The 26,500-nt window shown below is 39.6% G+C and overlaps 1 protein-coding gene across 2 annotated transcripts in view; it reads right to left on the bottom strand.

Moving 5' to 3' along the window:
- The window catches only part of LOC139752167 (uncharacterized), a 51,498-nt gene extending 25,219 nt beyond the window's left edge, over window positions 1–26,279 (bottom strand). The window contains exons 1-5 of one of the 2 annotated variants that reach the window (XM_071668111.1): window positions 26,148–26,274; window positions 23,395–23,621; window positions 22,638–22,746; window positions 9,477–9,635; window positions 4,199–9,242 (exon numbers count right to left, since the gene is read on the bottom strand). In XM_071668111.1, the coding sequence (XP_071524212.1) occupies window positions 4,199–9,242; window positions 9,477–9,513 (5,081 nt within the window). In that variant the 5' untranslated portion in view covers window positions 9,514–9,635; window positions 22,638–22,746; window positions 23,395–23,621; window positions 26,148–26,274. Of the gene's footprint in view, window positions 1–4,198; window positions 9,243–9,476; window positions 9,636–22,637; window positions 22,747–23,394; window positions 23,622–26,147 lie in introns of both variants that reach the window. The other variant, XM_071668112.1, reaches the window with a different exon arrangement.
- Between the last annotated feature and the right edge of the window lie 221 nt (window positions 26,280–26,500).

The following is a 26,500-nucleotide window of genomic DNA, read 5'->3' as shown; positions in this document are numbered from 1 at the left end:
ACCTGGGCATGAGAAGAAAGATCAAGAGAGGCAAGTGTTTTGGGGGCAGCTGAATGAGTGTGTTAGTGGTTTTGATGCACGAGACCGGGTCATAGTGATGGGTGATTTGAATGCAAAGGTGAGTAATGTGGCAGTTGAGGGAATAATTGGTATACATGGGGTGTTCAGTGTTGTAAATGGAAATGGTGAAGAGCTTGTAGATTTATGTGCTGAAAAAGGACTGATGATTGGGAATACCTGGTTTAAAAAGCGAGATATACATAAGTATACTTATGTAAGTAGGAGAGATGGCCAGAGAGCGTTATTGGATTACGTGTTAATTGACAGGCGTGCGAAAGAGAGACTTTTGGATGTTAATGTGCTGAGAGGTGCAACTGGAGGGATGTCTGATCATTATCTTGTGGAGGCTAAGGTGAAGATTTGTATGGGTTTTCAGAAAAGAAGAATGAATGTTGGGGTGAAGAGGGTGGTGAGAGTAAGTGAGCTTGAGAAGGAGACCTGTGTGAGGAAGTACCAGGAGAGACTGAGTACAGAATGGAAAAAGGTGAGAACAATGGAAATAAGGGGAGTGGGGGAGGAATGGGATGTATTTAGGGAGTCAGTGATGGATTGCGCAAAAGATGCTTGTGGCATGAGAAGAGTGGGAGGTGGGTTGATTAGAAAGGGTAGTGAGTGGTGGGATGAAGAAGTAAGAGTATTAGTGAAAGAGAAGAGAGAGGCATTTGGACGATTTTTGCAGGGAAAAAATGCAATTGAGTGGGAGATGTATAAAAGAAAGAGACAGAGGTCAAGAGAAAGGTGCAAGAGGTGAAAAAAAGGGCAAATGAGAGTTGGGGTGAGAGAGTATCATTAAATTTTAGGGAGAATAAAAAGATGTTCTGGAAGGAGGTAAATAAAGTGCGTAAGACAAGGGAGCAAATGGGAACTTCGGTGAAGGGCGCAAGTGGGGAGGTGATAACAAGTAGTGGTGATGTGAGAAGGAGATGGAGTGAGTATTTTGAAGGTTTGTTGAATGTGTTTGATGATAGAGTGGCAGATATAGGGTGTTTTGGTCGAGGTGGTGTGCAAAGTGAGAGGGTTAGGGAAAATGATTTGGTAAACAGAGAAGAGGTAGTGAAAGCTTTGCGGAAGATGAAAGCCGGCAAGGCAGCAGGTTTGGATGGTATTGCAGTGGAATTTATTAAAAAAGGGGGTGACTGTATTGTTGACTGGTTGGTAAGGTTATTTAATGTATGTATGACTCATGGTGAGGTGCCTGAGGATTGGCGGAATGCGTGCGTAGTGCCATTGTACAAAGGCAAAGGGGATAAGAGTGAGTGCTCAAATTACAGAGGTATAAGTTTGTTGAGTATTCCTGGTAAATCATATGGGAGAGTATTGATTGAGAGGGTGAAGGCATGTACAGAGCATCAGATTGGGGAAGAGCAGTGTGGTTTCAGAAGTGGTAGAGGATGTGTGGATCAGGTGTTTGCTTTGAAGAATGTATGTGAGAAATACTTAGAAAAGCAAATGGATTTGTATGTAGCATTTATGGATCTGGAGAAGGCATACGATAGAGTTGATAGAGATGCTCTGTGGAAGGTATTAAGAATATATGGTGTGGGAGGCAAGTTGTTAGAAGCAGTGAAAAGTTTTTATCGAGGATGTAAGGCATGTGTACGTGTAGGAAGAGAGGAAAGTGATTGGTTCTCAGTGAATGTAGGTTTGCGGCAGGGGTGTGTGATGTCTCCATGGTTGTTTAATTTGTTTATGGATGGGGTTGTTAGGGAGGTGAATGCAAGAGTTTTGGAAAGAGGGGCAAGTATGAAGTCTGTTGGGGATGAGAGAGCTTGGGAAGTGAGTCAGTTGTTGTTCGCTGATGATACAGCGCTGGTGGCTGATTCATGTGAGAAACTGCAGAAGCTGGTGACTGAGTTTGGAAAAGTGTGTGGAAGAAGAAAGTTAAGAGTAAATGTGAATAAGAGCAAGGTTATTAGGTACAGTAGGGTTGAGGGTCAAGTCAATTGGGAGGTGAGTTTGAATGGAGAAAAACTGGAGGAAGTGAAGTGTTTTAGATATCTGGGAGTGGATCTGGCAGCGGATGGAACCATGGAAGCGGAAGTGGATCATAGGGTGGGGGAGGGGGCGAAAATCCTGGGAGCCTTGAAGAATGTGTGGAAGTCGAGAACATTATCTCGGAAAGCAAAAATGGGTATGTTTGAAGGAATAGTGGTTCCAACAATGTTGTATGGTTGCAAGGCGTGGGCTATGGATAGAGTGGTGCGCAGGAGGATGGATGTGCTGGAAATGAGATGTTTGAGGACAATGTGTGGTGTGAGGTGGTTTGATCGAGTGAGTAACGTAAGGGTAAGAGAGATGTGTGGAAATAAAAAGAGCATGGTTGAGAGAGCAGAAGAGGGTGTTTTGAAGTGGTTTGGGCACATGGAGAGGATGAGTGAGGAAAGATTGACCAAGAGGATATATGTGTCGGAGGTGGAGGGAACAAGGAGAAGAGGGAGACCAAATTGGAGGTGGAAAGATGGAGTGAAAAAGATTTTGTGTGATCGGGGCCTGAACATGCAGGAGGGTGAAAGGAGGGCAAGGAATAGAGTGAATTGGAGCGATGTGGTATACCGGGGTTGACATGCTGTCAGTGGATTGAAGCAGGGCATGTGAAGCGTCTGGGGTAAACCATGGAAAGCTGTGTAGGTATGTATATTTGCGTGTGTGGACGTATGTATATACATGTGTATGGGGGGGGGTTGGGCCATTTCTTTCGTCTGTTTCCTTGCGCTACCTCGCAAACGCGGGAGACAGCGACAAAGTATAAAAAAAAAAAAATGTATAAAGCAAACACATCCCAGCCTAAGCCAGGTATCCATGTATAAACCAGTCCTACAGGGAGGATGAACACCAATGATTTGAACCATGTGCAGACTCGTGATCAGTAATGCTAACAAATACACCATGAAAGTGTGTGTGTGTGTGTGTGTGTGTGTGTGTGTGTGTGTGTGTGTGTGTGTGTGTTTTGGATGAAAAATGACAAGCTGCAGGTTACACATCATAATATTTTTCAAGCACAAATTTTTGTTAAAACAGGAATATTACTTAATAAAAGGTTTCCTTACCCAAAATTTTCTATAATGCTTCCTTGGCCTGACAAAAGGCAAATAACATGAAGCAGATTATGATAAATGTAATAGTTCAAAGTTCGACTTCAAGATATAACATTCCTAACACAATATTTTGACCTTCGAATCTTATTCAGCATGTAACGTATAAGGTTCTGAAGTTCTTTTTTTAAACAACTAAAATTACAGGTATTACTCTTTAAGCCAAAATTATTTTGTTCTAAAACTGGAATATAGCATAATATAATGATTCTTACCAAAATATCCTATCATTTTCTTTAATGTTTTCTAGAGACGACAGATAGCGAATGATAAAGTGCAAATTATCACAATATGTATAATAGCATAATTATTTCAGAGATTAATTTCGGTATTTATTAGTCCTAAAAAATGGTTTGACCTCACAATGTTATTCACCATGAAAAATATTACCTACACATATTCTCAAACAAATCTATTATTGAGGTAAAAAGACAAAAAATTAAGACAAAAAATCATGTAAAAGATGGAAAAAAAGACCAAGGAGTGCATGAGCATGGACTGACTCACAACAGGAATCTAAAGAAATGAAGAATACCTGCACTAGCATCAAGGTGTATTGAGAAATTCTATGCAAACCATCATACTCTGAAGAGGGAGATGGCTTCTGAGGTATTAACTGATAGATAGCTAACAAGCCAGGGTACAAAATGACAGATACAAAACTTGTAAGTAGATTTTCTCTTACTATACAGTGCAGTATAAAGTGTTTTCTGTATTGTGTGAATTACCTTGTAATATGCATTATCCCTTTCAAAGTGTTAATTAACATATGCAAATCCCCATCAATTACATTAATCAGCAATAAATTACAGAAAGATGCCACAAATGTCTGATAGCCATTATGGTGCAAACATACAATTTGAAATATAAATAGAAAGGCAATTTCAGCTTCTTTTCAACAGAAAGGTGTTTAAGGGAGACAAAGTCCACTTGATGAAACTCTGGTATTCTTGGCATTAAAGCCAATGGAAATACTCTCCTAAAGCCTTAATCTCCATCAGACAACATACAACATTCATACAGAAAAGAACCAATGCTATTCTCACCTGCATCTTAGCACAGCATACCTCTGCTGTTCTTCATTCAACAATCGCTGATGATCCTCAGCCTGTGCTTGCATTTCTTTTTCTGCTGACTTACGTCCCTTCATATGTTCCTTTAATTTTCTAGTCAGCAGTCGGACGTTTGATTCGTACCTTCGCTGCTTCTCACGAAATTCGTTCGCTGCAACTGTCATTCTCATTTGGGTTTCCTGTAATTCAACCTCCTTCCCATTAAAATCAGACTCTAATCTTTTGATCTTATCTAACAGTGACTGAATTTCAGAGTGATCTCCCCTAGGATGCATTTCTTTTTGCATCTTACAATCATGACATATACTGGAAGGTATCTTGAGCTGCTCTCTTCTTTCTAGATGTCCATCAATTTGTATCCTATGCATGGAATCAACAACCTCTTCACATGGACATGACTCTGATGCCTTGGGATTAGTTCCAATTTCTGTCCTTTCCTGCATGAGAGATCTTAACTTCTCTTGGAGATCATGAATTTGCTGTTCCTTACTTTGCAAAGCTTCTGAGGTTAGGCTCACTTGTGCCTGCAAATCTGCCATTGTCTTGTCAAACTGAGTACCATTTGTCACTGACGTTTGGGTATCCTCATTCAGATAGCAGAGACTATTCACAGACTTTCCTCCTAAGCTTCCTGTGCTGTCACTTGTACCTGACACTACTGCAGATTCTTCACCATTAGAGAATGATTGGTGACTGGATGGTTCTAACTGTACCGCTGGCTGAGTGCTTGTGTCTCGCTCTGGAATAAAATCTCTAAGGCTTTCATACTTGGCCATCCACTCATCTCTCTCATTCTCAGCAATCTTAAGTTGTTGCTGATAATCTGAGATTTCCTGATGTACCCTCTGGTGAATTCCCTCAAGACTTAATACTTTCTCCTGCATCTCCCTTTTATCTGCATGTAAAGCTCTAGCCTGAGCACAAAGTTCTTGTTCTCTTTCTTTCAATATCTGGATATGACTTGTTTTCTCATTCAAAGACACAGTAAGTGATGACAATTCATTATGTTTAGCATCCAGCTTTGACTCAAGCTCTTTAAATTTGATTTTGAAAGACTCAAGCTCTTTAGAATCTTTACCTGATTCAAACTCTTTACACCTTTTTTTCAGTACATCTAATTCTTTAAGTTTTGCCCTCATTAACATATTTTCCTTCTTGGTATTTCGAATTGTTGACTGGATGTTTTCTTTCTGTTTAACTGCCTCTTTCATCTTATTTTCATACTCAGATAATTTTTTATGTAAAACACCAATTTCCTTGTGTAAACTTTCAGTGTTCTTGGCTGATTTCTTTGTATTTGTATTACTAGTTTCACATAGGGTTTTACTTTCTTTCACTAGAGCTTCATGGGAAATTGCTGTCTTCTTTAAGTGACTATTCTCAGCAAGAAGAGTATTAATGTGACTTGAAAGCATATTCTTCTCTTGTGTCAGTTCCGTCAGTAAAGACTCAGTGTCATTATGCTTTTTCTGAAGTTTTGTCATTTCATCAGTCCTAACCTTTAATAAGGCTTCCAGCTCCATCACTTGTTTTTCTTTCTCATTATGCAATGCTGTTAGCTTCTCTTTCATATCACAATTTTCTCTAGAAAAACAGCTAACTTTGACTTCTAATGACTTAACAACTTCGCACTTACTGCTGAGGTCAGTTTTGTAATTGTCAACCTCTGCAACAGCTTCTTTAACCCTGCTTTCTAGTTTGTCTCTTTCCTCTTTTACAACTTGAATCTCTTTGCATAATTCACTGTACTTTTTCTCTGAGCAAACCTTATCTTCATGAGTTTTTGTCTTTTCATCCTTGAGTCCTTGGAGTTTTTGGGTAAGCTCATTAACTAGTTCATTTAAGTTTTCCTTTTCTTTCAAAATCCTTAATTTATCTTCTTCATGCGTCTGTACCAAGCAATCAATCTTCCTCTCAAGATTTTGCTTCAGTTTGCGTTCTTTCTGTATGCTGTCCTTCAGATCTGACTTCTCTCTCTTTTGGACTTTCTCATGTTCTGTATATGCCTCAGCATCATGCCTCAGAGCTAAATTCTCCTCTTTTAGTGTCTCCCAGTTTCTTCTCAACTCCATGTAGGTCTTTTCCACTGTTGAGGTCTGTTCATGGGCAACGTAAATTTCCTCATCCTTTTTTAATATTGCTTCACGATAGCTTTCAAGACTGCACTGCATATTTTGGATCTGTTCTTCTCTTAAGTGTACAGCTTCATTTAACCCTTTTTTCTCAATCTCTAATGTTTTTGATGTTCTCCTTATCTCAGTTAGTTCCTCTTCAAATTTCTCCTTAGCTGCACTGACTTTTCTGAGGGATAACTGGAGCCTTTCAACCTCTTGAATAAGTTCTTTTTTCTCATCATCTTCTCTTGCCCTCTTTTCTAATGCCTCAACCTTCTTTTCTAAGGACAATTTTATCTGCATGTCGTCCTTTGCTTCTCTCATGAGCACTTCAATCTGGCGATCTTTTGCAGCTAAATCATGCTTCATTCTGTAAAAATTTGAAGAGAGTTTAGTCATATCCTCTCTTACCTTCATAATGGCATCATCTACTTCTTTCTTCTCACTATTTGCTGCAGCAAGAGATACTTCAAGCTTGAGTTTTTCTTCCTTCAGTGAGTTAATCACTGAGTCTTTTACTTTTCTTTCTTCCTGGTGGCCCTTTACAGACAATCTAATTTCTTCTATAGTCTGTTCAAGATTCTGGATTCGAATGTCTCTCTCTCTAAGAACTTCCTGATTCACAGCCACTAATGTTTTCAGGTCTTTAAGCTCATTTTCATACTTTGCTAACAAAGCACACTTATGCTTAACATCATCCCTATAAAAATCTAGTTGCCTTTCTGTATCGGAAAGTTCAAGACGAAGCTTATGTATGCGGTGTCGATCCTGTTCTAATCTCTGTCTTCTGTCCTCCATTAACTTGGTTTCACTGCCCCGATCACGTTCTAACTGAGACAGTACTGCTTCACGCTCAGCCATGTCTGCTTGTAGGGCCTCTAAGTGAGCAACTAATGATGCTTTTTCTCTAACTGCTCTGGCTTGCCCATCTTCAGCCTCATGGATCAATGTTTGTACTTTAGTCTCTAATGCTTCCTTCTCTGATGTAACTCTAGCTTGAACTGATCGTGATTCTAACAGCTCTTGCTGCAAGCTTGATCTAGCAGCTTGGGCTATTTGTAATTGCTCTTGGTACCATACACTTGAGGTCTGCAAAGTCTGTAGTTCAGAGGAAGCTTTGTTTGCTGCTGATTCTGCCTCAGCCTGTGCCTCAAACCTAGTATGACATTCAGTTTGCAACTGTGATGTGTGTGATCTAAGGCCCTTTACTTCTTCCATTAGCTGAGTTTCAGAATCTCGCAGTTCTGCTAATGATAATTCTAAGTATTCATTCTTTCCTATAATATCTTTGATCTCTCTTTGTGCTTTCTCATAATCTTTACTAATTCTTTCAAATTTCTCTTCAGTCTCTTTTATTTTCTCCTCAAGCTCTTTGTTTGTTTCCTCATATTTAGACAATCTTGCTTTTATCTGTGACTCTGCTTCCTTAGCTGAAACAGCTGAACTTTTGCTTTCTTCAAATTCTTTCACAAAGTCAGTGAATTTTGACTGTAATTGATTTTTCTCATAAACTGTATTTTCTAGCTCTTGTTTAAGCATTTCTAACTGCCCTTCTAAGTTAGCTCTTTGTTTCAAAACCTCAAAATACTGTTTCTGATTGGTTTCTGTAACTTTAGTTTGCATCAATTCCAGCTGCTGTTGGTAAAGCTCCTTTTCCCTTACTGCATTCTGTACCTGAATAGACAATCGATGAAGTTGGATTTCCAAATCTTCTTTTTGTGCTTGGAGATCACGTATCACTTTTTCATGATCAAACGAAGGCACTGGTTTTGACAGAGGTTTATTATTCATTTTGCTGATAATTTTCTTATAATCCTCTGGAGGAATGACTGCATCTGACACTAGGCGTTTGATTTTGATATATTCATCTTCATATCCACTAAGATCAGAGAGTGTGGATAAATTTGAAGAGGTATCAGAGAAATTGGATGCTACTTCAATGCCACCACTTGATTTGTCAGAATGGTTATCAGAGGCATTTGATACTGATTCAAGAGCTTGGCGCATCTGCATAATTGCTGCTGATAGTACAGGTTTAGATATAGGTCCTGCCGAGTCACTGCGTGTGTCATTGAGACTTGTCTTGGATGAAGAGGCCTGACTTTGAGTCATAGGTGTAAGTTCTGAACTACTCCGGGATACAAGTGTGCTACCACTTGCCACAGAAGTACATGTGGATGATGCACTAGCTATAGAAGATTTGGAGCCCAAATGATTACTTTCTTGTTTCTTTAGTTTATGTGTATTTTTCCTGCACTTTGATGCTCCTGCAGGTGGTCGTGCATTTGGCTGCATCTGACCAATGTATGAACATTTTTCGACAACAGTTGTGATAGAACTGGCTGGGTACTGGTGCACTTCCCTGTACACTTCAACTGGGCCATGGTCACTCATACCTACTGGAACTGTAATGACCCGACTCTTACCTCCAACTTCTCTACTGAGTGGCGAGACAGTCTTGTTTATCTCTGGTACAGTTTTCATACATTCCTGCTTTACCATACCTTCAGTGTTCAGACTTAAATCCTTAACTGACTTGCTAACAGCCTGGGCATTGTTCATTTTCTCACTGCTACTGGATATAGTACAGGCAGCCTTTGATGTAAGATGATGAACTCCTGGATGCAAGATGGATGGCAAAGAACCTACCACTCTCCCAGAACCTTGATTCTTATCTCTAACATCAAAAGTCACTGTACATAATGGATTCTTTACAGAACCCATGCTGGTTGGGCTTATGGTGAAACTGGAACATCTTGTGTCCACTTCTTCTCCTGTGGTCAGACTATCAAAGTCTTCAGAAGTCCCATTGTTAACAGAGACTGGAACCTTGGTTTTATTCTCCATATTACAGACAACCTCATTTAAGACTTCTTGTGGCACAGGAGAAATCCTCAGTGGACCTACAAGAGAGTGAGAAAACACAATTGACATCTGGTTTAGTCTTTAAAAACTGTGTGGGAGATGCTGAAAATGTGTAATAACAACAGCTTATCTTCTCAACCACTTAATTGCAAATTTCTAACATTATCACATTCCTGCAACCAAATAATAAGGCATATACAACTATTCATATTCATTATATTGGTGTTACCAGACTCCACTAGCTCAAGGTTATACGACGAGTGAAAAGTCACCTTTGGCAAGGCAGTATCTTTCAAAGTACAGTCTCATCAAAGAACTCCTCACTCCAAAGAAGTCAATATTTCCCTGCAACTAGAAGCAGCAGAGCCTTGGGATGCAGGTGCCATTAAAAGGTCTTGGGTAACACCATGACTCTTTCATAGAAGTTGCTCCTGGGGTAATCATATATAGAATATAAAAATAAATAACTATTCATTATATATAAGGATAAGTAGTCATACAATAAACTTACTTAAGCTGAATATGTAAATATCCACCATAATCAAAAATAAATATTTATAAACATATTAATTCATTCATTATACTTAATCGCCCTCTTCTACATCAGCCAGGTAGAGCAAGGAAACAGAAGAAATAATGGCCCAACCCACCCACATACACATGTATATACATAAACGCCCACACACGCACATATGCATGCCTATACATCTCAACGTATACATACAAATACATACACAGACATATACGTATATAAACATGCACATATCCATACTTGCTGCCTTCATCCATTCCTGTCACCACCCCACCATACATGAAACAGCATGTTTGTCTCCTTCTGTGCTATCATCTGTGACAAAAAAGGCCATAGAGTATATTTTTTGAGACTCAGTTTTGATGTTGTGACAGTTTGCTGGTCTTCTGCTTGTTGGTTTGACTAAAGAAGCATATTGGTTGGGTGCTGTTCAGCTGCTTTTTAATCTAAAATCACTGTTACAAGCAGGGGTAGCAATGTCATTTCCTGTGAGGCAGGGTGGCGACAGGAATGGATGAAGGCAGCAAGTATGGATATATACATGCTGTATATATGTGTATATATGTGTATATATGTATGAGAGAGCTTGGGAAGTGAGTCAATTGTTGTTCGCTGATGATACAGCGCTGGTGGCTGATTCATGTGAGAAACTGCAGAAGCTGGTGACTGAGTTTGGTAAAGTGTGTGGAAGAAGAAAGTTGAGAGTAAATGTGAATAAGAGCAAGGTTATTAGGTACAGTAGGGGTGAGGGTCAAGTCAATTGGGAGGTGAGTTTGAATGGAGAAAAACTGGAGGAAGTGAAGTGTTTTAGATATCTGGGAGTGGATCTGTCAGCGGATGGAACCATGGAAGCGGAAGTGGATCATAGGGTGGGGGAGGGGGCGAAAATTTTGGGAGCCTTGAAAAATGTGTGGAAGTCGAGAACATTATCTCGGAAAGCAAAAATGGGTATGTTTGAGGGAATAGTGGTTCCAACAATGCTGTATGGTTGCGAGGCGTGGGCTATGGAAATGAGATGTTTGAGGACAATGTGTGGTGTGAGGTGGTTTGATCGAGTAAGTAACGTAAGGGTAAGAGAGATGTGTGGAAATAAAAAGAGCGTGGTTGAGAGAGCAGAAGAGGGTGTTTTGAAATGGTTTGGGCACATGGAGAGAATGAGTGAGGAGAGATTGACCAAGAGGATATATGTGTCGGAGGTGGAGGGAACAAGGAGAAGAGGGAGACCAAATTGGAGGTGGAAAGATGGAGTGAAAAAGATTTTGTGTGATCGGGGCCTGAACATGCAGGAGGGTGAAAGGAGGGCAAGAAATAGAGTGAATTGGAGTCATGTGGTATACAGGGGTTGACGTGCTGTCAGTGGATTGAAGCAAGGCATGTGAAGCGTCTGGGGTAAACCATGGAAAGCTGTGTAGGTATGTATATTTGCGTGTGTGGACGTGTGTATGTACATGTGTATGGGGGGGGGGCCATTTCTTTCGTCTGTTTCCTTGCGCTACCTCGCAAACGCGGGAGACAGCGACAAAGTATAAAAAAAAAAAAAAAAAAAAAAAAATATATATGTATATGTCTGTGTATGTATATGTATGTATACAGTGAAATGTATATGTATGTATATGTGTGTGTGTGTGGGCATTTATGTATATATATGTGTATGTGGGTGGGTTGGGCCACTCCTCAGGTTTCCTTGTGCTTCCTCGCTAAGGCAGGAGACGGCGATTGAGTATAATAAAATATAACATATTTTGGGGAAAGTTTTGTGGGGCCTGGATGTGGAAAGGGAGCAGTGATTTTGGTACATCACACATGACAGCTAGAGACTGAGTGTGAACAAATGTGGCCTTTGTTGTCTTTTTGTAGTGCTACCTCATGCACATGCGAAGGGTGGGGGTGCCATTTCATGTGCCAGGGTGGCATTGGGGATTGGATGAAGGCAGCATGTATGAATATGTACATGTGTATATGTGAATATGTCTGTGTATGTATACGTTGAAATGTATAGGTATGTATATGTGCGTGTGTGGGCATTTATGTATATACATGTGTATGTGGGTGGGTTGGGCCATTCTTACATCTGTTTTCTTGTGCTACCTCACTAATGTGGGAGACAGCGACAAAGTATAATAAAAAATATCTTTTTTTTATTTTGTTTTGTTGCTGTCTCCCGCGTTAGCGAGGTAGCACAAGGAAACAGATGAAAGAATGGCCCAACCCACCCAGATACACATGTATGGAAAGGATCACAATTTTGCGCGTGATCAAGATATTCCTATGAGCCCATGGGTAAAATGAAACACGGAAAGTATATACATACACGTCCCTACACACAAATATACATACCCATACATCTCAATGTACAAATATATATAGACACACACAGACATATACATATATACACATGCACACAATTCACACTGTCTGCCTTTATTCATTCCCATCGCCACCTCGCCACACATGGAATAACATACCCCTCCCACCTCATGTGTGCGAGGTAGCGCTAGGAAAAGACAACAAAGGCCCCATTGGTTCACACTCAGTCTCTAGCTGTCATGCAATAATGCCCGAAACTACAGCTCCCTTTCCACATCCAGGCCCCACACAACTTTCCATGGTTTACCCCAGACGCTTCACATGCCCTGATTCAATCCACTGACAGCATGTCGACCCCGGTATACCACATCGATCCAATTCACTCTATTCCTTGCCCGCCTTTCACCCTCCTGCATGTTCAGGCCCCAATCACTCAAAATCTTTTTCACTCCATCTTTCCACCTCCAAATTGATCTCCCACTTCTCCTCGTTCCCTCCATCTCCGACACATATATCCTCTTGGTCAATCTTTCCTCACTCATTCTCTCCATGTGCCCAAACCATTTCAAAACACCCTCTTCTGCTCTCTCAACCACACTCTTTTTATTTCCACACATCTCTCTTACCCTTACATTACTTACTCGATCAAACCACCTCACACCTCATATTGTCCTCAAACATCTCATTTCCAGCACATCCATCCTCTGCACACAACTCTATCCATAGCCCACGCCTCGCAACCATAAAACAGTGTTGGAACCACTATTCCTTCAAACATACCCATTTTTGCTTTCCGAGATAATGTTCTCGATTTCCACACATTCTTCAAGGCTCCCAGGATTTTCGCCCCCTCCCCCACCCCATGATTCACTTCCGCTTCCATGGTTCCATCTGCTGCCAGATCCACTCCCAGATATCTAAAACACTTTACTTCCTCCAGTTTTTCTCCATTCAAACTTACCTCCCAATTGACTTGACCCTCAACCCTACTGTACCTAATAACCTTGCTCTTATTCACATTTACTCTTAACTTTCTTCTTTCACACACTTTACCAAACTCAGTCACCAGCTTCTGCAGTTTCTCACATGAATCAGCCACCAGCACTGTATCATCAGCGAACAACAACTGACTCACTTCCCAAGCTCTCTCATCCCCAACAGACTTCATACTTGCCCCTCTTTCCAAAACTCTTGCATTCACCTCCCTAACAACCCCATCCATAAACAAATTAAACAACCATGGAGACATCACACACCCCTGCCGCAAACCTACATTAGAAAGGGTAGTGAGTGGTGGGATGAAGAAATAAGATTATTAGTGAAAGAGAAGAGAGAGGCATTTGGACGATTTTTGCAGGGAAAAAATGCAATTGAGTGGGAGATGTATAAAAGAAAGAGACAGGAGGTCAAGAGAAAGGTGCAAGAGGTGAAAAAGAGGGCAAATGAGAGTTGGGGTGAGAGAGTATCATTAAATTTTAGGGAGAATAAAAAGATGTTCTGGAAGGAGGTAAATAAAGTGCGTAAGACAAGGGAGCAAATGGGAACTTCAGTGAAGGGCGCAAATGGGGAGGTGATAACAAGTAGTGGTGATGTGAGAAGGAGATGGAGTGAGTATTTTGAAGGTTTGAATGTGTTTGATGACAGAGTGGCAGATATAGGGTGTTTTGGTCGAGGTGGTGTGCAAAGTGAGAGGGTTAGGGAAAATGATTTGGTAAACAGAGAAGAGGTAGTGAAAGCTTTGCGGAAGATGAAAGCCGGCAAGGCAGCAGGTTTGGATGGTATTGCAGTGGAATTTATTAAAAAAGGGGGTGACTGTATTGTTGACTGGTTGGTAAGGTTATTTAATGTATGTACGACTCATGGTGAGGTACCTGAGGATTGGCGGAATGCGTGCATAGTGCCATTGTACAAAGGCAAAGGGGATAAGAGTGAGTGCCCAAATTACAGAGGTATAAGTTTGTTGAGTATTCCTGGTAAATTATATGGGAGGGTATTGATTGAGAGGGTGAAGGCATGTACAGAGCATCAGATTGGGGAAGAGCAGTGTGGTTTCAGAAGTGGTAGAGGATGTGTGGATCAGGTGTTTGCTTTGAAGAATGTATGTGAGAAATACTTAGAAAAGCAAATGGATTTGTATGTAGCATTTATGGATCTGGAGAAGGCATATGATAGAGTTGATAGAGATGCTCTGTGGAAGGTATTAAGAATATATGGTGTGGGAGGAAAGTTGTTAGAAGCAGTGAAAAGTTTTCATCGAGGATGTAAGGCATGTGTACGGGTAGGAAGAGAGGAAAGTGATTGGTTCTCAGTGAATGTAGGTTTGCGGCAGGGGTGTGTGATGTCTCCATGGTTGTTTAATTTGTTTATGGATGGGGTTGTTAGGGAGGTGAATGCAAGAGTTTTGGAAAGAGGGGCAAGTATGAAGTCTGTTGGGGATGAGAGAGCTTGGGAAGTGAGTCAGTTGTTGTTCGCTGATGATACAGCGCTGGTGGCTGATTCATGTGAGAAACTGCAGAAGCTGGTGACTGAGTTTGGTAAAGTGTGTGAGAGAAGAAAGTTAAGAGTAAATGTGAATAAGAGCAAGGTTATTAGGTACAGTAGGGTTGAGGGTCAAGTCAATTGGGAGGTGAGTTTGAATGGAGAAAAACTGGAGAAAGTGAAGTGTTTTAGATATCTGGGAGTGGATCTGGCAGCGGATGGAACCATGGAATCGGAAGTGGATCATAGGGTGGGGGAGGGGGCAAAAATTCTGGGGGCCTTGAAGAATGTGTGGAAGTCGAGAACATTATCTCGGAAAGCAAAAATGGGTATGTTTGAAGGAATAGTGGTTCCAACAATGTTGTATGGTTGCGAGGCGTGGGCTATGGATAGAGTTGTGCGCAGGAGGATGGATGTGCTGGAAATGAGATGTTTGAGGACAATGTGTGGTGTGAGGTGGTTTGATCGAGTGAGTAACGTAAGGGTAAGAGAGATGTGTGGAAATAAAAAGAGCGTGGTTGAGAGAGCAGAAGAGGGTGTTTTGAAGTGGTTTGGGCACATGGAGAGAATGAGTGAGGAAAGATTGACCAAGAGGATATATGTGTCGGAGGTGGAGGGAACGAGGAGAAGAGGGATACCAAATTGGAGGTGGAAAGATGGAGTGAAAAAGATTTTGTGTGATCGGGGCCTGAACATGCAGGAGGGTGAAAGGAGGGCAAGGAATAGAGTGAATTGGAGCGATGTGGTATACCAGGGTTGACGTGCTGTCAGTGGATTGAATCAAGGCATGTGAAGTGTCTGGGGTAAACCATGGAATGCTGTGTAGGTATGTATATTTGCGTGTGTGGACGTATGTATATACATGTGTATGGGGGGGGGTTGGGCCATTTCTTTCGTCTGTTTCCTTGCGCTACCTCGCAAACGCGGGAGACTGCGACAAAGTATAATAAATAAAAAAATAAATATTTTTTTTTTATACTTTGTCGCTGTCTCCCGCGTTTGCGAGGTAGCGCAAGGAAACAGACGAAAGAAATGGCCCAACCCCCCCCCATACACATGTATATACATACGTCCACACACGCAAATATACATACCTACACAGCATTCCATGGTTTACCCCAGACACTTCACATGCCTTGATTCAATCCACTGACAGCACGTCAACCCTGGTATACCACATCGCTCCAATTCACTCTATTCCTTGCCCTCCTTTCACCCTCCTGCATGTTCAGGCCCCGATCACACAAAATCTTTTTCACTCCATCTTTCCACCTCCAATTTGGTATCCCTCTTCTCCTCGTTCCCTCCACCTCCGACACATATATCCTCTTGGTCAATCTTTCCTCACTCATCCTCTCCATGTGCCCAAACCACTTCAAAACACCCTCTTCTGCTCTCTCAACCACGCTCTTTTTATTTCCACACATCTCTCTTACCCTTACGTTACTCACTCGATCAAACCACCTCACACCACACACTGTCCTCAAACATCTCATTTCCAGCACATCCATCCTCCTGCGCACAACTCTATCCATAGCCCACGCCTCGCAACCATACAACATTGTTGGAACCACTATTCCTTCAAACATACCCATTTTTGCTTTCCGAGATAATGTTCTCGACTTCCACACATTCTTCAAGGCTCCCAGGATTTTCGCCCCCTCCCCCACCCTATGATCCACTTCCGCTTCCATGGTTCCATCCGCTGCCAGATCCACTCCCAGATATCTAAAACACTTCACTTCCTCCAGTTTTTCTCCATTCAAACTCACCTCCCAATTGACTTGACCCTCAACCCTACTGTACCTAATAACCTTGCTCTTATTCACATTTACTCTTAACTTTCTTCTTCCACACACTTTTCCAAACTCAGTCACCAGCTTCTGCAGTTTCTCACATGAATCAGCCACCAGCGCTGTATCATCAGCGAACAACAACTGACTCACTTCCCAAGCTCTCTCATCCCCAACAGACTTCATACTTGCCCCTCTTTCCAAAACTCTTCCATTCACCTCCCTAACAACCCCATCCATAAACAAATTAAACAACCATGGAGACATCACACACCCCTGCCGCAAACCTACATTCACTGAGAACCAATCACTTTCCTCTCTTCCTACACGTACACATGCCTTACATCCTCGATAAAAACTTTTCACTGCTTCTAACAACTTTCCTCCCACACCATATATTCTTAATACCTTCCACAGAGCATCTCTATCAACTCTATATATATAAATATATATATATATATATATATATATATATATATATATATATATATATATATATATATATATATATATATATATTTTTTTTCATACTATTTGCCATTTCCCGCATTAGCGAGGTAGCGTTAAGAACAGAGAACTGGGTCTTAGAGGGAATATCCTCACCTGACCCCCTTCTCTGTTCCTTCTTTTGGAAAAATTAAAAAAAAAATATATATATATATATATATATATATATATATATATATATATATATATATATATATATATATATATATATATATAGTCTTTTCCTACCGCTGCCTCGTGTGTGCGCACAGGTTGTGTGTGCGTGTGTGTGCTATTTCATGTATGGTGGGGTGGCAAGGGAATGAATGAAGGCAGCAAGTAGGAATATGTACATATGTATGTATACGTTGAAATGTACAGGTATGTATATAAGTGCGTGTGTGGGCGTTTATGTACATACATGTGTATGTGGGTCAGTTGGACCATTCTTTCGTCTGTTTCCTTGCGCTACCTCACAAACATGGGAGACAGTGATTGAGTATATGAAATGAATTATTTATTCATTTATAAATATATATGTGTGTATGTGTGTGTGTGTGTGTGTGTGTGTGTGTGTGTGTGTGTGTAAGAGGCATAAGTTTGTTGAGTATTCCTAGGAAATTATATGGGAGAGTATTGATTGAGAGGGTAAGGCAATTACAGAGCATCAGACTGGGGAAGAGCAGTGTGGTTACAGAAATGGCAGAGGATGTGGATCGGGTGTTTGCTCTAAAGAATGTAAGAAATCCTTAGAAAAAAGATAATTTGTATGTAACATTTATGGATCTGGAGAAGGCATATGATAGGGTTGATAGAGATGCTTTGTGGAAGGTTTTAAGAGTATATGGTGTGGGTGATAGAGACGCTTTATGGAAGGTTTTAAGAGTACATGGTGTGGGAGATAAGTTGCTAGAAGCAGTGAAAAGTATTTACAATGGATGTAAGGCATATGTATGAGTAGGAATAGAGGAGAGTGACTGGTTCTCAGTGAATATCAGTCTGCGGAAGGGGTGTGTGATGTCCCCATGGTTGTATAATTTGTTTATGGATGGGGTGCTTTGGGAGGTAAATGCAAGAGTTTTGGAGAGAGAAGTGAGTATGCAGTCTGTCGGGGATGGGAGGGCCTGGGAAGTGAGTTAGTTCTTGTTCACTAATGATACAGCTCTTGTGGCTGATTCATGTGAGAAACTGCAGAGGTTGGTGACTGAGCTTGGAGAAGTGTGTGATAGGAGAAAATCGAGAGTAAATGTGAATAACAGCAAGGTTATTCATTAGGTTCAATAGGGTTGAGGGACAAGTTAATTGGTATGTAAGTTTGAAAGGAAAAAAACTGGAGGATGTGAAGTGTTGCAGATATCTGGGAGTGGACTTACCAACAGATGAAACTGGGGAAGTGAGTCACAGGATCAGGGAGGGGGCGAAGGTTTTGGGAGCAATGAAGAATGTGTGGAAAGAAAGAACGCTATCTTGGAGAGCAAAAATGGGTATGTCTGAAGGAATATTAGTTCCAACATTGTAAAATGGTTGCAGGGCATGGGCTACAGATAAGATTGTATGGAGGAGGGTGGGTGTGTTGGACATGAAATGCTTGAGGACAATATTGGTGTGAGGTGGTTTGATCATGTAAGAAATGTAAGGGTAAGTGACATATATATATATATATATATATATATATATGGGAGCGGGGGGCTGGAAATCCTCCCCTCTCTTTTTTTTTTTTTTTTTTTTTTTTTTTTTTTTTTTTCCAAAAGAAGGAACAGAGAAGGGGGCCAGGTGAGGATATTCCCTCAGAGGCCCAGTCCTCTGTTCTTAACGCTACCTTGCTAATGCGGGAAATGGCGAATAGTTTGAAAGAAAGAAAAGAAAATATATATATATATATATGAGCACTCCCCGCGTGCCTCCTTCTTCTGTTTCCCCTTTCAGAAAGTTAAAATACAAGGAAATATCTCATAATGCTTTCCAAAGACTACTCATTCTAGATTTATCATTCATTCATTATACTTAATCGCTGTTTACTATGCATATTCCAGATAAATACAAAAAGAATAATAGCAGAATCTCCCAAAAAGAGTAACTGTTAATTACATATTCACTGGTCTTAATGTCTCCAAACGCAAATTTCATCCCCATACTCGAATTCACCAGAAAAAATAGTCTTTATACTTAAGTATTCAAGCAAATCAATTTTCAACACATAAATACCTAAATATGAAGGTAATAGTTCAGGGATATGTTTTTACCTAAAACCATTTTGGTTTAAAATTGAAATATGAAGTAATGAAATGCTTCTATACTAAAAGCAATCACAGAAAATATCTCATAATGCTTCCCCAACCCGACTTATACCCAAATAATATGAACAGAATTATCGCAGAAGCTTGGAAAAGAGTAGCTATTAATCACATACTTGCGGATCTTAAAGTCCCTCAACCCCAGACTCAGATTCAATACAAAAAATAGTCCTTACACCGAGATTCTCAAGCAAATTGATATCCATGAAAAAAATGCCAATAAAAGAAATACTGACAATGCAATTTCTTTTATTTAAAACCCTTTTTGTTATAAAATCAATATATGACATAATGAAATGCTTCTATACTTGAAATAATCAGGGGAAATATCTCATAATGCTTTCCAAAGACCACACATTCCAGGTAGCTCTTTGCTTTCTGCCTCACCCACACATGGAATACTGGTACTCTGGCCACAAACAATCTCTCCTTGTCATGCATGCCATTTGACAACACTTAACTCACACAGCTCATTTTTCATTACTTGATTTTCCTGTGGTGAGTGGTATGTGATAGCCCTGCCTTTTGGCAAATGGTAGGAACACCAGATAGAAGTAGTTGGCTGGAACATTCAGTAAAAAAAATTGGGTAAAAGTAGTGGACAGGAAAATTAGGCAGCAGCATTAGGTAAAAGTAGACAGTAGAAACAATCAATAGGAGCCTCTGCAAACACTGCACTAGACTTGAATTCTGCCAGTGGCCTGTTAAGGGTGAGGCAATAATGGATGAAAAGTGGCACTGGATTTCACTGGTTATGGAATCTCTATTGCCGAGGCCACCCCCTTGAGGGAGCTCCAGAAGGGAACAGGCTTTAGAGATACAGATACACAGATAGATAGACATCACATATTCTACATAAGAAAAACTGAAATCACATAAAAGCATGAAAACTGCCTTCTTTTTCTAACTATCTATCTATATCTCTGATGCCTGTTCCCTCTGGGAACTCCCTCAAGAGGGTGGCCACAAAAAAAGCGTCTCCATAACTAGTGAACTTCAGTGCCACTTCTTAGCCTTTGGTGCCTCACCTTTAACAGGCCACTGGCAGAGAGCAACTCTAGCACAGTGTTTCCAGAGGCTCTTACCTCATGTTCCTACCAACTACTTCTACCAAATGTGTCTACCTAAAGTTCCTGCTTAATATCAGAACCTACTACTTAAACCAAGTGCTCCCACCTAACATTCCTACCATCTATTTCTATCTAATGTTTTTACCCAATGTTCCTGCCTAATGTTCCTACCAACTATGTCTATCTATTGCTCTTTTCAGTTTAAAGCTCATTCATGTCGGTTGTAAAATTGACAAGATAAACAACCAATGTTTTAAGGATCTGATGAAGAAGAGTTAACATTAGAGAAATAAAGAGCTCTGAAGTACTTAAATGCCCGGACCAATTAAATCCTATAAAATCCAATGGCCTAGATAACTTAGCTCTTAGATTTTTAAAAGAGGCCAGGAGACAGCTGATATACCCCATAACAAAAATATTCCACAAATCTCAATTGGATGGTCAGGTGCCAACTGACTGGAAGCTAGCAAATGTTACTCCTATATACATAAAAAGGAGACAAAAAGTGTGTCTTGAATTACCGACCAATTAGCCTTTTGTCAGCGTTAGGTAAAACAATGGAAAAAAAAAATATGAGACAAAATTGTCATGTTTCTAGAACATAAAATCATATCGGACAACCAACAAGGTTTCTGCAATAGAAGAGCCTGTCAGACAAATCTGAACGAATTTTCTTATATTATTTATCAGAATTGGGACAAAAAGTTCCATCTGATGTTGTATATATAGACTTCCAAAAGGTTTTCCATAAAGTATCTCACAAGAGATTTTTACATAAACTCAAAGCAAACGGAATTGGTGAAGAACTCTGTATGTGGATCAGAAATTGGCTTACCAGAAGAAAGCAGTGTGTAGTATTAAACAGCGAGGCCTGAGACTGGCTTGACATAACAAGTGGTGTGCCACATGGGTCGGTCCCAGGCCCACTTATTTTCATATTGTACATTAATGAACTAGAACTCTGTCTCATATCTAAGATCTTTAAATTTGCTGATGATATTAATCTAAGAGGTAGAGCTGTAAACAGGCGGGACTGCGAAATGATTCAAAGAAATCTTAACTTACCAGCAGAGAGGTCAGATAGGTGGCAAATGAAGTTTAATGAAGAAAGTGTAGTCATGCACTTTGGAGTAAAGAATACATGTTATGACTACAAACTCCTTGTAAACCAACTAAAGCAAATGAAGAAAAGGACCTGAGAGTTGTCATTAGCAACAATCTGAAGTACACCAAACAGTATCAAGCAGCAAGTACAACAGGCCACCAAATGTCAGGTTTCATACACATCCCATCCACCTGTTGTAAATGGAAATGGAGTTTGGGGATGGATAGCCAGATATAAATCACTGTTTTCAGTAGGCCAATTTGTCAAACTCAAAGGTATTTGTATAAAGTCTGACAGATGTTCAATGGAAAAATAATATAAATGGTCATAAACAGTACACTGATCATGGTTATGGAGCTCAGAGTGAATGTTAGCATACATTTAAAGATGAAATAGTTAAAATGAAAAAAATGAAGGGTGTTCCCAAGAACATGTGTGTGACCTGCATTGCAGCATACTGATATAAGAGTGAAAATATTACATAGAAAATACCAAAAATTCTGTACTAAACATTCTATGGCCAAAAGTGGAATTTTCTTAATGTATGAGCCAGGTTAAGTTGCGGATTAAACCTATATATAAATGGGTTTAATTCTGGTAAAATCCTAATGAAAGTTAGATATTTTATGCCTTTCAGCTCTTTAGATGCTGGGAAACAAGTGCATAAAATTTAAGGGTAGACTTTTCAAATGGGTGTTATGCTATTCAAGTCTTCAGATGCTGGGAAGCAAGCATATAGAATTTCAAGTTTGATGTTTCAAGTTATGAACAAAATCCAATGGAGCTGGAGGTTCTTTGCCATTAAAAACTTAGATTCTGGGAAACAAGTGTATAGAGTTCCATAAATGACAAACTTTTCAAGCTATGCCTATGGTTAAGTTGCAGGGTAAAGTGTGACTGCTGACGATGGATAGACAGAGGACAAAATAATGGACAGATGACAACAATCATGGCAAAGTTACATGTAAGAATGATCTTAACACACTACACATTTAACAAAATGAGGGAAAAGAAGAAATGTGAAACGAAATACGACAATATTGGAGGAAACAACCTATGACAACCTATACAACACTTATCATGGCAGGTTAAACAGCATCACCTACATATGGTAATGATGGCAGAATAGCAGGCAATAGATAAGAACAATGATTTTTGTACAAATTATCCTACTTTTCAATTCAGCCTTAACATGGCAATGTACAATGATGATGGTGACAGCTTACTTATTCTTGCAATAAAGAATCCCTCTGAGAAACGTGACAATGGTGCCTAAAACAAATAACTGCAAGAAAGAGAGAAAATGTAAGGTACTTCACTTTACATTATAAAGTTATGTAGATGTCAGACTCTCAGAGACCAGCTCACCTATTAATGTTTCTGTGAGAGCTAGAGCAGAGGATGCTTGATTCAGTGTCTTTAAAGCATCACACCTGTTGAAAAATTCTGTGGATTTGCCCAGAGCATACTTGTGAGACTGAAAAAGATGAAAAAAATTATATGTCATTTTCAAAATAGCTGAGGAGTATCAAATAGGCAGTGCTGTAATATCCTAAGTTAAAGTTTTGAAATGCATGACCAAACTTAATACATTAGCTTAAAGCAATTCACCATGACCAAAATGCAAGTTTTGAAGCATGAAAACACCTTTCCGGAGCAGTGTCCTGAGAACCATACATGAGAAATTAAATCTCCAGGGGTTAGAAACCATGAAAACCCTGTCTTCCTGGCCAAGTATATGCATCTCACCTTTAGTTAAGCACCTGCTAGGCAGTAACAACAAGGCTTAGCCTGGGTCTGTTCCCTAACTAATCAACAACCTTCACTCCACAATGACTTCATTGTCCAACTATGGCAGCTGAGAAGTATGTTGTTATTCTCAGAAAACAGACATCAGTCTGATGGTGATCACTCTCAGTCAGAGAGAGAGAATTCCAGGGAAGGGATAAGGGCATAAAGCTCATGCTATTTAGCAAATATATACATGATTGGGGTTAGTTACAATCAGTTTGCATCTTGTGCTACTAACAACTTACTACAATACAGTTGTTCATCAAAATATTCTGCAGTAAGCACAGTGCTGATCTTGTTTGCCATACTAAAGATGAAGCTCAAAATGTCTCACCTGGTAAGTCTCATATGGGGCTGATGCAGCAGTAGCAGCAGGACATGATGCTAAATCATGAGGAGAACCTGCACATAGTGGCCGATACCCAAAGCGGTGAACCTCGGCTACTACCAGGCGATGATGGTTACTACTGCTTCCACCACCACTACTATTGAGACTACTCTTGCCAAAACCACTGCCACTACAATTAGCTACAGTGACGTCGCTGCTCTTGAGGTGAGAGTCTAATTGGGGAAGACAGTACAATATATTTACATGTACTGTATCAAAGTAATCATAGCTCTCCATGCTTATATAGTACAGAAGAGTCACCATAATTCTCAAGCTAGGTACCAGAATCCTCCATAAATTATCAAATCGCAAATTCTAGTTTCATAATTAAACGGAAGTAATCAGTTTGGTTCCAGAACAAAACAAATATGCATAAACTGCTCTAAAACTACTTTGATAAACAATTACATCATACATAATTCATCATTAAATACAGTAAATAAAAACATTAGAGGAAAAACAAATTATCGTTCAACTTTAACAATATGACTGGTGAAAATAAATCAGCTCACACAGAATCACTGGTCATTTTGTCCTTCACCTTCCCTTCCAATGAATTATCATACATTTCATCAGAGAATTTCCCAAACATTTTTTTTCTATGATATCTAAGCCCTTACAATACATCGTCATCAAATCATGATTTTCATTATGAATTTTCTTGGACAAATTTCCATGAATTTGATAATGGAAAGTACCAAATGTAAATCCTGGGCTGAGGATGCTGTGACAGTCCTCTCAAGGCAGAAGTGAGAACTTGCCCATGAAGCACCCTGACCTATAGATTCACATAGTGCTCAGCCACAAATCATGAAAGCTTGACCATAAAATAAAAAAAAAAAGTATAATATAGGTACCCATGAATCTGTAAATGCAAATTTGAATTGTGTGAATTATTGCGACTCCACTGTACAAGCTTAAGATATAGTACTTACCAGTTCTTTTCCATGTAAGCTTGCAAAAGCATTTCTATAGTTATAAAACCAAAAGCAGATTAAAATTACCAAATTTCAAGGGCATCAAATAAATGTAAAATATATTTCCAAAGTTCCAAAAATTCATATAATTCAGACTAAGGCAAATCATGCAAAAAAAAAGGAAGCATTATTGCATTATTGTACATTTTACCAAGCAGTGAGTTTTGTTAATGATGAAAAACTTCTCAAATTTAGAAATTCTTGTTTATACATCAACATCCTTTCCTTACAACACCAGCTCCTGTCACACCTGACAATGCCACAAGCAGAGTAGCTGGTTAAATACAATTTTCTTCATAACATTTACAATATATTCAAATCTCTCATAATCCCTTAACTGAATTTCAGCTCTTCTTTGTAATGTTCCTCAGATGCTCTCATTATCCCAAGTCTCATACTAATTAATTAATTGATGCAAATGTTCTTTAATAATCCTTCCTTCATCAGTACCAATTTTCAGGGATATTACATATACATTTTCAACATAAATGCTCCAAGTTTTGTGGTAGTTGAAGAACTTGACAGTTGAGAGGATAAGGAAAGATTCCAGAGTAATGAGATTAACTTTCAAGAAAAGAGTGAGAAGTTGGAATGTAAGAATTGCGGGGGAAAAAAATGGGGGTTCCTACCTTATTACGGCACAAGATAAAAGTGATTTAGGTATAAAATGTCAAGAGTATACCTTGCATGATGAATGAAAGAGTAAAGATTGAAAGGGTGGTGTCATCTTTCATAGAACAACTGACTGGGTGGGGTAATATGGTTTCAGGAGAGGTAGAGGCTGTTTGTTTTCAAAAATGTAGGAATGAAATACTAGGAGTTAAAGAGTAACATATAAGTGATTCATGGATCTGAAGAAAGCATATGACAAGAATGACAAAGATGCATAAAAGAAGGTGATAAGTATATATGAAGTGCTGTAAATGAAAAGTTACTAAATACAAAAGTTCCTTTGTGAAAATAAGTCTTTTGTGCAAATGGGAAAGTGAGAGGATGAGTCATTCCCAGTAAAGGTGGGTTTTCCTTAAGGATGGACAATGTCACCATGGATAATTTGCATGGATTGGGTGATGTGGGAGGTTTATGCAGAGGTTTTAAAGCTTGAATGCAAAAGAAAGAGAGTGGATGTGGTAGAAATGATATGCTTGAAGTTAATAGGAGGCATGAGGTAAGTCGAGTAAATAAGAAATGGTAATCAGAAAGAGGTGAGGTAAGAGTGCAAGTTCTAGCTAAGAGGGTTGATCAGGATGTGCTGAAGTAGTTTGGACATATGGATACGTGAAGAGATACTGACAAAGAGGATCATTGTTTCAAGTTGTGGAAGTATGGGACAGGGGAAGACCAAGGAAGAGATGGAAGGATGCTATGAAGGAAGCTTTGGGGAACCAGGGCTTGAAAATTCAGGAGGGCAAGAGTTGTGCTGATTGAATAAAACTGCCTTGTATGTGTCCATTAATCCCTGTTTAATGTCAAGAGTGCTGTAAAATGCATATGTGTGTAAGCTGAAGATGAATCCTACATAAGTAAAGGTAAAATGGTACACAATGATTGTCCTTTGCGTAAAATCAAAACAGAAAAAAAGCACAAAGAACATAGTTATTCTTTTTCTCATTATCTTCCTGTATATCAGCATAATTTTATCCAGCATAGCTTTTATGATTTATCAACATGGATACTCAGGAAACAAATAACCTATGTAATCCAGTAAAATATTAGCCATACCAGTGATATTGTAAAGTAAGATGTGATCAGAATGAGAAGTGTCAGAAGAATGGGGAGGGACCTCGCACTCTTCTGCTAGTGATGATTCAGATTTACAGTGAGAATGCTCAGACTCTCTAAGTTCCTTGGGTGGCCTTTCACACAGGTCATTTGAAGAGGCAGGTGACGTCAAGTTATACGATCGCTGGGGAGATGTTGGTAGATGGCTGAGCTCTGACACCTTCTGCAACATAAGAAAAATGCTGAATATTTTCTGGAAACAATATTTCCATAACACTAAACACAAAACCCTCACAACAATAACATAAACTAGTTTGTCATGTGACCTTGTATAATAAGGTCATACAAGCCAA

This window comes from Panulirus ornatus, chromosome 12 (genome assembly GCF_036320965.1).
Source record: "Panulirus ornatus isolate Po-2019 chromosome 12, ASM3632096v1, whole genome shotgun sequence".
Classification (NCBI taxonomy): Eukaryota; Metazoa; Arthropoda; class Malacostraca; order Decapoda; family Palinuridae; genus Panulirus; species Panulirus ornatus.
This window is presented reverse-complemented; position numbering and strand designations above follow the sequence as displayed.